Source organism: Ascaphus truei, chromosome 10, assembly GCF_040206685.1.
Source record: "Ascaphus truei isolate aAscTru1 chromosome 10, aAscTru1.hap1, whole genome shotgun sequence".
Taxonomy (NCBI): Eukaryota; Metazoa; Chordata; class Amphibia; order Anura; family Ascaphidae; genus Ascaphus; species Ascaphus truei.
The window spans coordinates 23,249,416-23,266,588 of NC_134492.1; the positions used below are offsets into that span (position 1 = coordinate 23,249,416).

Below are 17,173 nucleotides of genomic sequence, written 5' to 3' on the forward strand. Positions count from 1 at the left end.
TTCCTTTCATATACAGTAATTTCTCAACTTTCATTGTTCATAAACGCTAAATTAAGAAAAATCTAAAATCTTATCCTACGCTATTCTCTTGCGGTATGATGCTATTTGTAGCATAAACCATTTTATAGTAATTACATTAAACTACTTCAGTTTTTTCTTTTTGCTGGCAAAGAAATAGGAAGGGTTAAAGGCTACAAGTGTCTTTTGAAGATGGCCAGGGTTGCGAAACTAGTGGCTCTCCCGCACTCCAATAAAATTGTCCATGGCACAATGCTTCTCAGTCAATATATTCCAGGAGGTAATTGCTACACATTAATCTCAGGAGTCACTTCACAATGGATCCAGCTTTGAAAAAAAGACTAGATATTTGATTTATTGGAAAGAATATTGTTCTACCGCGTTTACAGGAGGGCGAGTCAGAGTCACAGGAAATTAAGAAACGGTTTTCTCTATTGTCAACAAATACTTCCGAAACATTTTTCGAACACACCGTAACTTGGACACACAAGCAAAAATGTTTATCTATTTAAAGGGGCCGTTCCCCCTCTCCCCCCCCCCCCAAGATCATTATTTTGTAAACAAATTGATTGATTTGGCATCCTTAAATAATTATACTTTTTTGTTCAGAAATGATTTTTTTCTCTAAACTGGACCTTGAAAAGGGCAATCCATGACATGTATTTCTTACCCTCATCTTTAGGCCGCCCTTTGTTTGTAGATTTCCCCCCCCCCCCCCTTGAATGCATATTCAAATTTGTTGATAGTTTTGACCCACCGTTAAAGTTGAGACCACTGTTAAGAATATAATAATTGCCGTTTTTGGGAGTGAGATTAATCCTATTTTAAGTTGCCAGTGATCAATATTTGTCTGTGGACGGTTTTACCTTTTTCAAGAGCGCTGGTGCACAGGGTACTTCTCCAGATGAAAGATAATTTGTAATACAGTATTTGCTGAGCATAGCTCGAGTTATCACTACCAAGTTCAGTAATATAATAGTCACAAATTGTCCAGCGAAAATGCTTCTTTTTGTTTTTCTGTATTTCAGTGGAACTTCTGGTTGCAAATTGAGTTCACGAAGTGTTAAATAGATTTTGAGGGGGAAGCTCCGGCGGAGTTATTAAATCTTTAAAAAAGGGAACCTAATGTAAATGAGCCAGTATTTTCAGACTGACTGGTACACACAGTGCTAATTGTAGATAGACAAAGTATGGATCTGAAGCTAATTTAGAATTACTATTGTATGCTGTATTGTAAGTTAGTGACATGCTTAACATGCAAGATGAAATGCAAATTTCTTTTCAGGCAGCAGAATTAATTTTACTAACCCACACATGAGATTAGCCCAAACAGTGTCGGCCTTCATAGTGATTTTCCATGACATCTGCATAACAATAGATCTGAGTTTGTGGTCTGCAATAAATCCAGCTGAAAGTGATCTGCACCTGCGGAAGGAATATAGGCGCATAGCTGCATGGGATTCTTTGAAACACCCAACTTACATTTTTAAACAATTTTTTTTCTCTTGCTGAAGTAATGCAAAGCAGCAGATGTAGTAGTTATGGAAGCTGCTAGTTATTCCTGTGTAAACACAAGCTTTAGGTGGTATTTTCTTTGAATTAAGTCACATTTTTGTGTTTTACCATCCAGGGGTTTACTGCACAATGAGGTCTCTGCTCTGTATTTTGGTCACACAGTATACAGTCTATTTCTTGCTTTGCTTGTTTATATATATATATATATATATATATATATATATATATATATATATATATATATAGCCCAACATAGCCTTATACTGTGTCAACAATACCCTTACATTCTTGTCATCGGTATACAGCAAAATGAATTAAAATGTTTCCTAAAAGTGATCTTCTCGTGGTGGCTATAACCATAGAGCAGCTTTCCCCCCCCCCCCCCCCCAATATATTGAAATGTAGTCATTAAGTTTAAAGTGCATTTTGACGCTTTAATGCCATTGTGCCCTTTCACATATCAATGTCTACCAGTGCAGGGGTGGCCAATTCCAGTCCTCATATCCTTAAAACCTGACCTGTTGGTGGCCCTTGAGGACTGGAGTTCGCCACCCCTGCTGTAGTGTTGGATACAAAAAAATTCAAAAAACATGCAAACATTTAAAACCACCTCTACCGATGTGTAATGTCCAATAACAAACGGTATTGTAGAACAGGGGCGCGAAAACATTTTTTGCAGCACCCCCCCTGCCTTACCGTCTTTGTTGGCCGCCCCCCTCCTTACCTGACGCTGCGGGGTCGTATGACATCACGTGACCCGCGGTGTCATTTGACGCCGGGTTGCCATGGTCAAGCGTGTTGAAGCCGACTGAATCCCGGTAAGTAGGGCTTGCAGAGGCCTCGCACGGTCTCCCAGCATTTAATTTAAATGCCTGGGGGGAGAGCGCGGGACCTCTGCAACCGCCCGTGTCGTCCGCCCCCCCCCCCCCCCCCCAAAAAATCTCGCGCCCACCAGTTTGCGCACAACTGGTGTAGAATAAAGCTCTATAAGTGATCCCTACTCTTAATTCAGTCTGGGTACTCCAGGTTTAGAATAGCCAGTTGTCACCCCCGCAGTCCAATTTCAGAAATACGAGAGTCCTGAAGGGTGCTTAGGAATCAGAAGACCTCATCCCGTCTAATAATCAAGTGACTTACTTTAACATGTAAAAACAATATAAAACCACCAGTGCACTCTGAAACCTAAACCGTAAAAACGCACTTCAAACGATGTTCGACCGCCACCACTTCCGTCTGTCCGGGTGGACCTCCATGGTTACATCATACTCAAACCTGCTCTATGCTTTTCGTGTCTCCTCTTCGTCATGAGGTGTACAGTGGAGTCAGTTTAAATACCCCGTCCATGTCTGGTTTTTAATTTGTTAACCTGTACATGTTTATATTCGTTGTATAAAGGGAATCCAGTTAACCATTTGACTGCCAGGTGTCCACCAGCACATTTTGGTCATGTGATCGCTCCTGTGGGACTAGGCCGTCAGCCGATCACCCGCTAAAAAACGAGCAAGTGCTCATGACTGACATACCTGGTACGTCATAAGGGTCGATGGCGTGCCAGGGCCCATGTAGCACAAGGTGTATACAACGTTGGGGCTTTATAAAGGTTAATACAAACGCAAATAATATGTTAAAAAAACTTTTTTAAAAACTCACATATCCTAAAGTCTATTGGTAAATCTAGTGCATCACAACTATAGCAGTATCTATAGAACAATAGCACCTGAAATCGTATATATTGTATTAAAATCCTTCTTTTATACAATGTTATGAGAGAAGAGATATTAACCAATAATATGAAACATGCCTGATATAGTGTAAATATTTTGTATACCCAAACTGATGATAAATAAAGTAATACAATATTCTAACTATAGTTTTTGTTTTTTTTAGTACTCAGACTTTGCCTAAACACATCTGAAATTGTATGGATTTTGCAAACAAAATTACTAAATTGATCTAGATATTCAAATATTTGGGTAATTTGCATTTACTTAGTTAATATTGTGATGAAACATTTTCTATATTACTGTGGGGTTGGTTCACTTTTATATGACAAAATATTTGCATTTACTTAGTTAATATTGTGATTAAACATTTTCTATATTACTGTGGGGTTGGTTCACTTTTATATGACAAAATATTAACGCGTATTAAAATACTGAAATGAAATGTCTCATTCTTAGTGCATGTGCCAATAATATTATAATAATGTTCGAGAGAAGTGCATAATGGAAAGAAAGTGCTGAAATATAATTCAATATAATGAAATCTTGAAGTATAGAACAATATACATATAGGTGCACCCAAAGAAAATGTGCAATTAATACGTACACACTATACATATGTAATACCTAAAAATATAGTTATTACATTTAGGATATTGTATTACTTTATACAAAATCTATTTGGGTAGCCAATTACATTTTTATTTATGTATATTTTTATTATTGGTTAGGGTATATCACATTGTTGTATAAAATATATGGATATATCTATCTAGGATGGATGTCCCTTTTATAAACCATTATGCAGATGTTTTTACCTATAACTACATTTTAGGATATGTGCTTTTTATTTTTATATTATATATTTATATTAATAGAGTTTATATTAATTGGGTTACCTTTCATATAATATATGTAAACCAGCAGCCCCCTGAGCAATTTAGACATGTAATGGTTAACAAACTGGATACCTGCCACACGATGGGATATTCAAATGGGCTCCACCGCACACATCTCGTATGCCCTTTCCGATGAACTGGAGACGTGAAACACGTTGAGGTGGTGTGAGTGCTGTAACAACGCAGGTCTGGACAGACTGAGTGAGAGGTGGTGGTGGTTTACGGCAGCGCTGGAACATAGTTTGGTTTATAGGCGCTGGAAGCCTGACATGCTCTCTTACTGGAGTAGATTTGTGAGTGCACTGGTTGTTATACATTTTTATTTACATTTTAAAATAAATCACGATCATTAGAAGGGGGATTTCGCTTTTATGTTTCCCAATCGCCCTTCGGGGATGGCATGTATTTTGAAAAATAATGTATGGCCAAGCAACAGGAAAAGCATAAACTGTATCCTTTGAAGTGAACCATTGTGGAGTTTACGTTCGTACCCTAGTCAAAGACAAGATACAAGAATAGCTTGAAGGTAAATGGTATTGAATTATATAATCGGATACATTGATGTTTTGGCTCCCAAACGGACTGTTATCAGTCCAGGTACAAAAATGAACTCCAGATAAACTTGTAAACCCCAAACCATGGTTTGGTCATTGACTTGGTTCTATTTTAGCCTCTGCCGTGGTCTACTTCAGAGTATAACAACTGTTAGGACATGATCTGTGCCTTCCCTTGGCCTTTGTTTCAGTGGTGAATTGTGGTCCTAAATCTTTCTTTGTCTTCTTCAAACAGGTAACAGTCCACTGGACAGTCCACGTAACTTCTCTCCAAATGCCGCTGCTCACTTTTCCTTTCTTCCTGCACGGAGGTAAGCGACAGAACTAGACTTCTTTATAAAAAGCCATGTGATGGATGCTGTGGCATGTATTTTCCTGAGGATGAGTGCCTGCCACAATTTTGGATGAAGATTATAATCTCTAACCTCAGTGTTGATGATTTGTTATAAAACAAACAATTTTATAAATAAATGACTTGGCTATAGCTGAAGGTTTTTTTTTTATTTGTTTTTAATAAAATTAGTATTCTTTAGAAAAATGTTGTATCCAGAGATTCAGTATAAGTGGCCATTATTGATGAGGTTGTGTTTTTTCTGATCCTTTATCAAAAATGCAATGCAGGCATCTTTAATGAAAGAGGAGGCTCTGTAGCATATTTAGTATTTTTCTCCCAAATTGAGGAGAGTTTAGGGAATCCAAATTACGGCAAAAGCTAGGCATCAAATCTTCCAACATAAAAATGAAATCAATATAGAGTTTTTTAGTTTTGTGGTAATTGTCTTTAATGCATTATACAGGATCAATCATATAATATCCTACATTTTAATCTAAGAAATACACATTTATATGTAAATACATTATTCATTTGAAAGCTGCTTTTCTTCTGTAGTTGGCATCGGTTGCTATGTAATGTTTAATTACACTGCTCCTGCTTCTTGGGTAAATTTTACCACAAGAGGGCAGTAATCTATGTGTTTCACAGCTCTGTAAGAAGACAATGTGATTTCATTTTTCACAAATGTTATTCTATATGTTAACCATTCCATAGGGGAGGGACTATGGGATCTCCATATGTTCTGCTAGGTGGGAACTGAGGGGAATCCAGAGCTAAATTTCAGTTCTGGAACCCCTGCTTCTCGAGAAACCTCCCTCTAAGGCATCGGACACGCTTAACGCTGGCGTGATGAGGCGCGCTGAGGCTCAGGGAAAGCGAGTGCTTTCCCTCGCCTTGCGGTTGCTTACCGCAAGCGCTCTCAGCAGCCGTCAGGGGGCGGTCCGGGGGCGGGCGCGTCACTGGCCAGGGGCGGGCCAGTGACGTCACGGAGCTGGTTCGCCCTCATTGGACGAACCGCTCACGTGACCGGCCTGTCTCGCCGGCAAGCGGGGGAATTTTAAATTCCCCCATGACCTGCGCTTCCGCAAGCGCGCGGAAGGGCAGGTGAGCCCCTACTAAAGCCGCTCTAATTGCGGCTGTAGGGGCTCAGTGCTGAGCGGGAGCGCGTGTCAGCACGCTTCCGCAAGCACGCAGGCAACATGGACGAGGCCTAAGGCTTGTTAGATAGTAATTGCGCGTGCCTGTGCGAACGCGCGTGCACGTGGCGCACACTTTTTGTATGTAGAGAGTCCGTGCTGCTGGGAGCGACATGCTGGGGGGGGATAAATAAAATAAAAAAATATTTGTGTACTTATTCTCACACACACACACACACTAAAAGCGGCGGTAGCGGCGCAAAATAATTTTCTTCATCTTCTCTCTCGTCAGTCGGCTCCACGCTCACGGCCGTGCGCGCGCGGTACCATTATAGAAAGGCTGACTAACCTCAGCCAACTATAACTGCCGCGCGCACTCATGGCGTAGCAAGCGCGCCCTCTATAGAACAGCCCTAAGGCTGCGCTTATAGTGCCGGCAAAATAAATGTATTGCCGCCGTCGCGTGCGCTTATAGTAAAAGTGACATGACGGCTTTAACGCTGGAAGTCAAGTCAATTTGATTTTTCCAGCAACCGCAGCACAGCCTAAAGGTGCTGCTGGTACCTCTTGGAGGAAGCCAGATGATGTTGCGGTTTCCTATTGGCCCACGTGACGCGGCAACGTAAACCTCTGTATTGGTCGGCCTGGAGGGGACAGTAACGGATGCGTCTCTGGAAGTATGCATCTTGAGAAGCAGGGGGGTCCCATCAATGCTTTTTAGGCAGACTTACTCCTTTAATTGTTCTAGAATGAACACACTTTTCCTCATCACTACCTGCTTAAGGCTGAGCTTATACTGTGTGCGATGGCGCTTGAGCACGCACCAAGCACAAAGTGCAGAATCCCTTGAGGCCGCTGCTAGTGCGCGCACGACAGAGCGACCGAGTTGTCATAGCCACGCCCCCTCCCCCCCCCCCCCCCATCGCCTCAAACACTGAGCACAGATCGCTTGTGCTGCAGCAGCAAGAGCTCGCACTCTCGCAAGCAAGCGGGGTGTATGAGCTTGGTCTAAGGCTTTGATTATATCAGCTCCAGCTGGGCGTGCGCGTTTTCGTGACTTGCGATGTGCACGCCCGAAACCTGCACTGTAGACAGGAGGCACCCAGAGGAGACAGGGAGGCGTGGCGAAGGCGTGACCATGAGTGGTTCGTCCTCCTTGGCTGAAGCGCTAACGTGACGCGGGCGTCGCCTGCTAAAAACAAAATCCCAGGTCTGTTCTCTGGTCCGTCGCCCTGCAGTTCGAGTCTGTGCACGCGTTGCGCAAGTTATGTAAACTTTTATTACATTCAAGCAATTTGTTATAGCTGCGTGCAGTTTGCCATTTTCGGTATAATCACGGCCTTACAAGGACATAAGATCCACCTAAAATGTTGGGATGCTCCTAATAATATTCAGTGGTTTTTAGAATGAAAAAACAACCCAACATTGGTGCCATGTTCCTAGATTTCTTACCCACACAGCCCCTGTAAGCTCAGAACTCAAACCCACCACATGATATATATATATATATATATATTTGTGCCAAAAAGGAGAGCTACTAGGATTGTGACCTCATGTATAGAACAAAAAATAAAACGCTCTAGAGCTACATCCAACTTGACAAATTATATAGTCAAATACTGATCTGTTTCTCTTCTTAGAAACAAGGGTAATTTAGTTCAATTCTTTGGCCAAGGCATTCTCAGCCTTCAACCACGTCATGGTATGCCCCCTCTGTAGGTCTGAACACTGCTGCACCTGCAAAAAGCTCTCATCTCTCTAATGGAAGGAGAGTTGTCTTACTTAGGCTTGGTCCCCAATGGCTACTTAACGGGCGCTGCGGGGACAAGAGCTGCCCCTCAATGGGGCTGGGCCCGCTGCGAGGGGTTGCCAGCGCGCTGAGCCGACAGTTTTTCCAGGAGTCAGGAAAATTAAGATTTGACCGAGCGACGGAGCGCTAGGCCACGCCCCCCGGCGGTTCAGCCAATGAGGGCGAACCTGCCGGGTTATGTCATAGCCGCGCTCCCCGTCACTCCTCAGTCACACCCCCTCTCTTTCACCCTGCAGCTCTCTGCAGACCGGGGAATTCGGCTGCACGCGCCGCCAGCCTCACAGGCGTGCGTGAAGCGCAGCCGTAGCCCATTCCACTGGTGAACTACCAGTCTTGGGACATTTGTAGCCCATTCCACTGGTGAACTACCAGTCTTGGGACATTTGGTCACGGCCGTTTTGCCGCGACCAAATGGCCACCGCTGCTTTGCCGCTGACAAACCTTCCGCTGCAGTTGATTCACTGCTGGAAGCTCCGCCACCAGCCGCTTCTAAGGTAAGTTTTATTACTGGTTAGAGTAGGGGGTTAATTTAAGGGTTTTAGCATTTAGGGTTGGGGGTTAATTTAAGGGTTTTAGGGTAGGGGGTTAATTGAAGAGTTTTAGCGGTTAGGCCCCGGACATGTTAGTTGCTTGCTGGCGGAAGCGTGCTGAGGCGCACTCCCGCTCAGCACTGAGCCCCTACAGCCGCAATTAGAGCGGCTTTAGTAGGGGCTCACCTGCGCTTGCCGGCGAGACAGGCCGGTCACGTGAGCGGTTCGCCCAATGAGGGCGAACCAGCTCCGTGACGTCACTGGCCCGCCCCCGGCCAGTGACGCGCCCGCCCCCGGCCCGCCCCCTGACGGTCTGTCCCCCTTCTGCCCCGATCCATGTCTCCTGTGTGTGTGTGTGTGTGTGCATTGTGTGTGTGTGTGTGTGTGTGTGTGTGTGTGTGTGTGTGTGTGTGTGTGTATGCATGTGTGTGTGCCTTTGTGTGTATGTGTGTGTGTGCCTTTGTGTGTGTGTGTGTGTGTGTGTATGCATGTGCGCGTGCGTGTGTGTGCGTGCGCGTGTGTGTGTGCGTGCGTGCGCGCGTGAATATATTTCTCAAAGTTGCACAATGTTAATAAATAATTTATTCTCACAACATGTCTTTTTTTTTTAATTTTTAAATATTATATAATATACACACACACACACACACACACACACACACACACACACACACACACACACACACACGTTCCCCAGTGACACACAAACACACAGACCACTTCAAAGTGACACACACACACAGTGATACACGCCTCCCAAGCGCTTGCTGTCTCCTCTGTCAGGACAGCAAAAAGCTCCTGGTAGAGCGAGCGGCAGCAAGCGAAAGTGAGCAGCAGCACTTAAGCGCTTACTATGTCCCAGGCCTTAGGGTGGGGGTTTTGGGGTAGGCAGTTTACTTACCATAGCCGGCGGTGGATGCAGCTTGCGAGAAGCACCGGTGGCCATTTGGTCAGCGAAACCGCTACAACCAAATGTCCTGGACCTTTCACCGGTGCTTTGCAAACCTCCAATAAGTTTTACCAACTGAAATTTACAAACATACACAGCCCCTGTAAGCTCAGAACCCAAATCCACCACATTATTAATGTGTCAAAAGGAGCGCTAGTAGGATTGTGACCTCTTGTATCGAACCAAAAACAAAATGAACTAGTGCTACATCCAACTAGACAAACAGATTAGTATATAATTTGTCAAGTTGGATGTAGCAATAGGGCTTTTTGTCTCTTGTTCTAGATTTCTCACCCACATATATTGTATATGTGTATTTATTTGCCTCTCCGTAAAAAGAGAAGTTTGTAACGAGTACAAAACTTGGCAGTTCTATTACCAATACATGTGAACCTTTCATTTGTACCATCGTCTAAATTGGGTCACACAAGATCAAAAAGTTGAATCCTTCATTTTCAACAACTTGCTCTGCTCTGAAAATAGGTCCAGTAGTTTAAGAAAATCTCATTCACAATTTAAGAAAAATAAAAAAGATGATGAAATAGAAGAAAATCTGTTAAGTGATGCAATAGAAGAGTAGAACGCCGAATCGTAACTGGGTATTTCTCAACTATTGATTGTATGAGTCAGACTCTTTCCTGTATCTAAGCAGAATGTTTTTGTAGCACAAACAAAGGGTATTGATCCACTGTGGAGTGAAATTGTAAGTGTCTGTATTTGCGATTCCACAGTGTTCAAAAGCATTTTATATTTAAAACGTGCCTTTGACTAAATGTAACATGTATACATTGGTATGCAGAGCCTACCTCGCTGTATCAGACAGTCATTACTAATTAGGGTGACCAGTAAAAACCGGTACACGTGAAAAAAAATATTTATAAAACAAATTACATCACCAACTGCACCCCTTCTCCTTTCTCTCCGCCACTCTCTGTCCCCCCTTTCTCTCTCTCACACACACACACACACACCATTCTCTCCAACCCATCCCTCCATTCTCGTTTCCTCCCCATACCTCCATTCTCGTTCCACCCTTCCCATTCTGTCTCTCAACCCATTCTGTCTCTCTCTCCATATTCTCTTTCTCTTCCCCATTCTCTCTCTTTCTCTCCCCCGTCCATTCTCTTTCTCTCTCCCCCACCATTCTCTCACTCTCTCCCCCACCATTCTGTCTCTCTCCCCCCCACCATTCTGTCTCACTCTCCCCCCCATTATGTCTGTCTCTCTCCCCATTCTCTCTCTCTCCATTCTGTCTCTCTTCATGCTGTCTCTCTCCATGCTGTCTCTCTCCCCCCATGCTGTCTCTCTCCCCCTATGCTGTCTCTCTCCCCCTATGCTGTCTCTCTCCCCCTATGCTGTCTCTCTCCCCCTATGCTGTCTCTCTCCCCCATGCTGTCTCTCTCTCTCCCCCCATGCTGTCTCTCTCTCCCCCCATGCTGTCTCTCTCTCCCCCCATGCTGTCTCTCTCTCCCCCCATGCTGTCTCTCTCTCCCCCCATGCTGTCTCTCTCTCCCCCCATGCTGTCTCTCTCCCCCCATGCTGTCTCTCTCCCCCATGCTGTCTCTCTCCCCCATGCTGTCTCTCTCCCCCATGCTGTCTCTCTCCCCCCATGCTGTCTCTCTCCCCCCATGCTGTCTCTCTCCCCCCATGCTGTCTCTCTCCCCCCATGCTGTCTCTCTCCCCCATGCTGTCTCTCTCCCCCCCATGCTGTCTCTCTCCCCCCCATGCTGTCTCTCTCCCCCCACGTGCTGTCTCTCTCCCCCCACGTGCTGTCTCTCTCCCCCCACGTGCTGTCTCTCTCCCCCCACGTGCTGTCTCTCTCCCCCCACGTGCTGTCTCTCTCCCCCCACGTGCTGTCTCTCTCCCCCCACGTGCTGTCTCTCTCCCCCCACGTGCTGTCTCTCTCCCCCCACGTGCTGTCTCTCTCCCCCCACGTGCTGTCTCTCTCTCCCCCGTGCTGTCTCTCTCCCCCCGTGCTGTCTCTCTCTCCCCCCGTGCTGTCTCTCTCTCCCCCCGTGCTGTCTCTCTCTCCCCCCGTGCTCTCTCTCTCCCCCCGTGCTGTCTCTCTCTCCCCCCGTGCTGTCTCTCTCTCCCCCCGTGCTGTCTCTCTCTCCCCCCGTGCTGTCTCTCTCTCCCCCCGTGCTGTCTCTCTCTCCCCCCGTGCTGTCTCTCTCTCCCCCCGTGCTGTCGCGCTCTCTCCCCCCGTGCTGTCGCGCTCTCTCCCCCCGTGCTGTCGCGCTCTCTCCCCCCGTGCTGTCTCTCTCTCCCCCCGTGCTGTCGCGCTCTCTCCCCCCGTGCTGTCGCGCTCTCTCCCCCCGTGCTGTCGCGCTCTCTCCCCCCGTGCTGTCGCGCTCTCTCCCCCCGTGCTGTCGCGCTCTCTCCCCCCGTGCTGTCGCGCTCTCTCCCCCCGTGCTGTCGCGCTCTCTCCCCCCGTGCTGTCGCGCTCTCTCCCCCCGTGCTGTCGCGCTCTCTCCCCCCGTGCTGTCGCGCTCTCTCCCCCCGTGCTGTCGCTCTCTCTCCCCCCCCGTGCTGTCGCTCTCTCTCTCCCCCCCCGTGCTGTCGCTCTCTCTCTCCCCCCCCGTGCTGTCGCTCTCTCTCTCCCCCCCCGTGCTGTCGCTCTCTCTCTCCCCCCCCGTGCTGTCGCTCTCTCTCTCCCCCCCCGTGCTGTCGCTCTCTCTCTCCCCCCCCGTGCTGTCGCTCTCTCTCTCCCCCCCCGTGCTGTCGCTCTCTCTCTCCCCCCCCGTGCTGTCGCTCTCTCTCTCCCCCCCCGTGCTGTCGCTCTCTCTCTCCCCCCCCGTGCTGTCGCTCTCTCTCTCCCCCCCCCGTGCTGTCGCTCTCTCTCTCCCCCCCCGTGCTGTCGCTCTCTCTCTCCCCCCCCGTGCTGTCGCTCTCTCTCTCCCCCCCCGTGCTGTCGCTCTCTCTCTCCCCCCCCGTGCTGTCGCTCTCTCTCTCCCCCCCCGTGCTGTCGCTCTCTCTCTCCCCCCCCGTGCTGTCGCTCTCTCTCTCCCCCCCCGTGCTGTCGCTCTCTCTCTCCCCCCCCGTGCTGTCGCTCTCTCTCTCCCCCCCCGTGCTGTCGCTCTCTCTCTCCCCCCACCCGTGCTGTCGCTCTCTCTCCCCCCCCCGTGCTGTCGCTCTCTCCCCCCCGTGCTGTCGCTCTCTCTCCCCCCCCCCGTGCTGTCGCTCTCTCTCTCCCCCCCCCGTGCTGTCGCTCTCTCTCTCCCCCCCCGTGCTGTCGCTCTCTCTCTCCCCCCCCGTGCTGTCGCTCTCTCTCTCCCCCCCCGTGCTGTCGCTCTCTCTCCCCCCCCGTGCTGTCGCTCTCTCTCTCCCCCCCCCCCCGTGCTGTCGCTCTCTCTCTCCCGTGCTGTCGCTCTCTCTCTCCCCCCCCCCGTGCTGTCGCTCTCTCTCTCCCCCCCCCCGTGCTGTCGCTCTCTCTCTCTCCCCCCCCGTGCTGTCGCTCTCTCTCTCCCCCCCCGTGCTGTCGCTCTCTCTCCCCCCCCCGTGCTGTCGCTCTCTCTCCCCCCCCCCGTGCTGTCGCTCTCTCTCCCCCCCCCCCGTGCTGTCGCTCTCTCTCTCCCCCCCCCGTGCTGTCGCTCTCTCTCTCCCCCCTCCCCATGCTGTCGCTCTCTCTCTCCCCCCTCCCCATGCTGTCGCTCTCTCTCTCCCCCCTCCCCATGCTGTCGCTCTCTCCCCCCTCCCCATGCTGTCGCTCTCTCTCCCCCTTCCCCATGCTGTCGCTCTCTCTCCCCCTTCCCCATGCTGTCGCTCTCTCTCCCCCCTCCCCATGCTGTCGCTCTCTCTTTCTCTCTCCATTGTCTCTCTCTCTCGATTGTCTGTCTGTCTGTCTCTCTCTCTCTCTCTCTCTCTCTCTCTCTCTCTCTCCATTGTGTCTCTCTCTCTCTCCATTGTGTGTGTGTCTCTCTCTTTCTCTCCATTGTGTTCTCTCTCTCTTTCTCTCCATTGTGTGTCTCTCTCCCCATTCTTTACCCTACCTGTCACTGTGGAGCATGGGTGGGGAGTCAGCCATCTTGAGCCCTGGCAGCAGACACCGGAAGCTCTCACTGCTGGGGCTCTGCTGAAGCTAACCCCGCACCCACCCTCTGCAGTTGCAGTCAGACCCTGTCTCCGCTCTCCTCCCTGCCGGCATTCTCACTCTGCTGTCCCCCTCCCCCCCCCCTGCTCTGATGGTCAAAACCAGGACAGTCATAAAAAAAACAGGACTTTGTAAAGAATGCGGGGCAGCCGGGACAGACTTTAAAAAAACGGGACTGTCCCGGCTACACAGGGACATCTGGTCACCCTATCACTAATACACAGTGTAGATTTTTAATGATCAACTCTTTTCAGCAATACTTTAAACCGGAATATCTGTAAATATGGATACTGTGTAAATTGTAGTACATATAAATAATTTTTCCAATTTCTTCAATCCAGCCATGGACACAGAGCAGACAGGTAATGGGAGCTTTGGTTACGTATCTCTCTCATGCTCTTTACATTTTGCATGGTAGTCTTTGTATTCTGTCTGAATTATCTGGTATTCCTTTTTCATGTAAAAAATAAAGGAATGATCTGTTTAAGGACGCGTGAATACAAAGACAACCTTGTCAATTACACATAATATACACTTGTACTTAATGAAACATTTAATTCTTTGCATTGCTTACCCACCTTGACTTGTCATCATACCCTCTATCTTGCATGCATCTCACAAAATGTCATTCATTGTCTGAACGTGACCCATTCTGCTTCCTACATTTTTGCAAATGATTTCCTTGTAGACTTTTCAGTCAACTCCCAAATTAGAATACTTGTATTACATAAGAAACACAGTAACTGGACAGTGTATAGACAAGGTAGAAGTATACCTTTAATAGCTAACTTTAATAGAAGCCATGAGTTGGCTATTAAGGGTATCATTTACCTTTTATGTTTTCTTCGGAGAGTGTATTGTAATAGATTGTACGTGTTCTTGGCTCTATGTGAGTTGGAACAGTACAGGCACAATCCATCCTTTACTTTAAGAGGTTGTTTCGTTTGGTACCAGTGGGCATACATAGTTAATGTGTTAAACAGCACTGATTCTTATTTTAAACTGGGCTTACCCTCATTTTGTCTGTTTAAGCAGTATTTGTGACAACGAGCTTTGTTAAAATGGAATTAACAAAATTGTGCTCGCCGTTTCTATTTTCCTTTTGATCAAGATGCATGCGTGGTGAAAAAGGGAAAACAATTTTTAAATAGAACCCTTTATTCTCCCAACTGGAGTGTTTCGTTATTTGGTATATTGAACATGGTTACTTGTCCATACTTGGTATATTGAATGTGGTTACTTGTCCTGTTTATTGCTGTAACTACTTAAAATGATTTTTCCTTATTCATAAGACTTAGACAATATGAGGGTAAGGCAGAAACCGTCCCCTGGCCTAATGAAGAGCATGCCTCAAATCTCAAACCACAGGTGTTTATGCAGATTTAGAAGTTGTACAAAGTGAGATCCAAGAGAGAATCTCAGAAAGCCCCTAATTACGATGCACTCACAATCACCCCAAAAAAATGATGAAGCATGACACTAACCACATGGATGATGGTATCCAAGACAATACATTAGAACACAATCAGGTTTTTATTTTATTTTTGTAACTTCCATTTCGATGAGTTATTTTAATGACATTAATAGACATCTGAGAACATGATATTCAATAGTCTGTCTGTTGTTTCTGAGTTCGTTTTTGCATTGTGTGCTGTAAATATGTACAAGTTTAAATTAAGAAAGAGGACATTGTGCTTTAGAATTTTGTCAAATAAAGCAAAAATGAAATACCTCAGATGGTGTAGCTTGATAACTTATTGAGAAATTCCACAAATCCATGGTAGATATGGTATGATAAAATGTCTGCAACAGTACAGGGACCAAATTTACTTGGCATTTCACACTCGGCAACGTCTGCCACAGCAGCTGCCCTATATAGATTTACTCTCTGCATTACTTGATTCATTTGGAGAAATGTTCTACACAGAATATTTTGGCATTTGCCAATATCATCCTGATTGTATTTTTCTAAGCAGTGTTCTTGTAGAAAGCAAATAGTAAGCTTTCTAAAATAAAACGTTGACTATCATTTATCGCTTTCTCCATTGAAGCCCTTTGGTTTATACGAAGAGTGGCCAACTCCAGTCCTCGAGCCACCAGCAGGTCAGGTTTTACGGATATCCCTTCGGCACGGATGGCTCAGTCATCGACTGAGACACTGATTGAGCCACCTGTGCTGAGGCAGGAATATTCTTAAAACCTGACCTGTTGGTGGCCCTTGAGGACTGGACTTGGCCACTCCTGGTTTATACCAACCCACCATATTATTGTTTTAATCATCATCCCATAACCAAATGCCAACTTCTTTGCTTGAAATAAAATAATGCGTTATTTTCATAACTGCCATGTTGGCATTTCAACATCAAACGCAAATGCAGAGCCCCCCTCATAGGTTATGTGCAGACTCCTCACTGATAATTGGGACAGATCACAAGTAACCCCTTCACCAACATTTTCAGAACGGATGGGCGCCGTTGGTCCTTGGCATCCCTACCCTCTTCTGGATATGGAACCAACACTCCCAGTTCAACTGTTTCAGTAAGTATTACAATGATGTGTTGCTTCTGTAAGTTTGGCTTCATCCAAACTAGTAGTCCCTTATTGTTCCTAGTTTTGTAGTCATTTGTATTTCCCATCCTCGGCCTGCCCTGATGCTTTGCACATTTTTCTTCTTTGTGAGAATTGCGTGTTCCAGTGCAAATTAAGTTTGATGTGGAGTACTTCCTTACCTATAATAACGCTGTATTCAATTCCCTGATCCAGCCTTGAAATGTGCTACAAATAAAGTGCATGGGTTGGTGTTTCCACAACTTGCCATGTGCGATTTTCCCATAAGGAGAAGATGAGCCTCAGGGTAGCAACCTGACGAAAGTGTCATCATAAAATGTATCACTCGGTTTGGGAATTGATGCATAATTCCTGGGATTTGTGGATAATTTTGCAGGCTGAATCATCGATTGGGATACCTTTTTGTAATGGGTAAAGACAGAAATGTACCTTTTTTCTGTCTTCTATTCAGTTTCTGTTAAAACACACAAAATACATTTAAGCATCAGCTAGTTGTTTGCAAGCTGTACTTCTAGCTTCAAATATTCCTCTTGTTTTGCAATGAAATCGTTTTATTGCCGCCACGTGTTCAAGGTTTTGCTTTCATACAAAACTCTTCACTTAAAATAAGGACGTTTTCAATCTGATTCTTAATGACTAAATGTAACTTCAAGGTTTAACACAGAAGAAGTTGAGGTGCTTGTGTATCCCTTGTGTCTTGTGTGCTGTTGTGAGTTTTGTGTTGGTCTCTTCTCCACTCATGAGCGGTCCCCTATGCATGCGTTTAGTGTATTTCTTTTCTGTATTTTCTGTACTCAGTCATCATGCTCATCCCAGGAGAAGCTGCACCAGCTGCCCTTTCAGCCCACGGCCGACGAGCTTCATTTCCTGACTAAGCATTTCAGCACCGAGAGCATCACCGATGAGGATGGGCCGAATTCAGCAAACATGCGCCCCCGATCTCGAAGCCTCAGGTGAGCACTTCCGTACTTGCCTATAGGTCAACTTTATTCACAACCGTTACGGTAATAGAACCTGTCTCTTTCTTCTAATAAGTCCATAATATCATT

General features: G+C 46.4%; 1 protein-coding gene across 1 annotated transcript in view; it reads left to right on the forward strand.

Moving 5' to 3' along the window:
- Positions 1-17,173, forward strand: part of MAST2 (microtubule associated serine/threonine kinase 2) — a 231,077-nt gene that overhangs the window by 161,746 nt on the left and 52,158 nt on the right. Inside the window, exons 6-9 of the mRNA XM_075616224.1 lie at positions 4,943-5,018; positions 13,898-13,918; positions 16,016-16,094; positions 16,923-17,077. Coding sequence (XP_075472339.1) covers positions 4,943-5,018; positions 13,898-13,918; positions 16,016-16,094; positions 16,923-17,077 — 331 coding nt within the window. The remainder of the gene's footprint in view (positions 1-4,942; positions 5,019-13,897; positions 13,919-16,015; positions 16,095-16,922; positions 17,078-17,173) is intronic.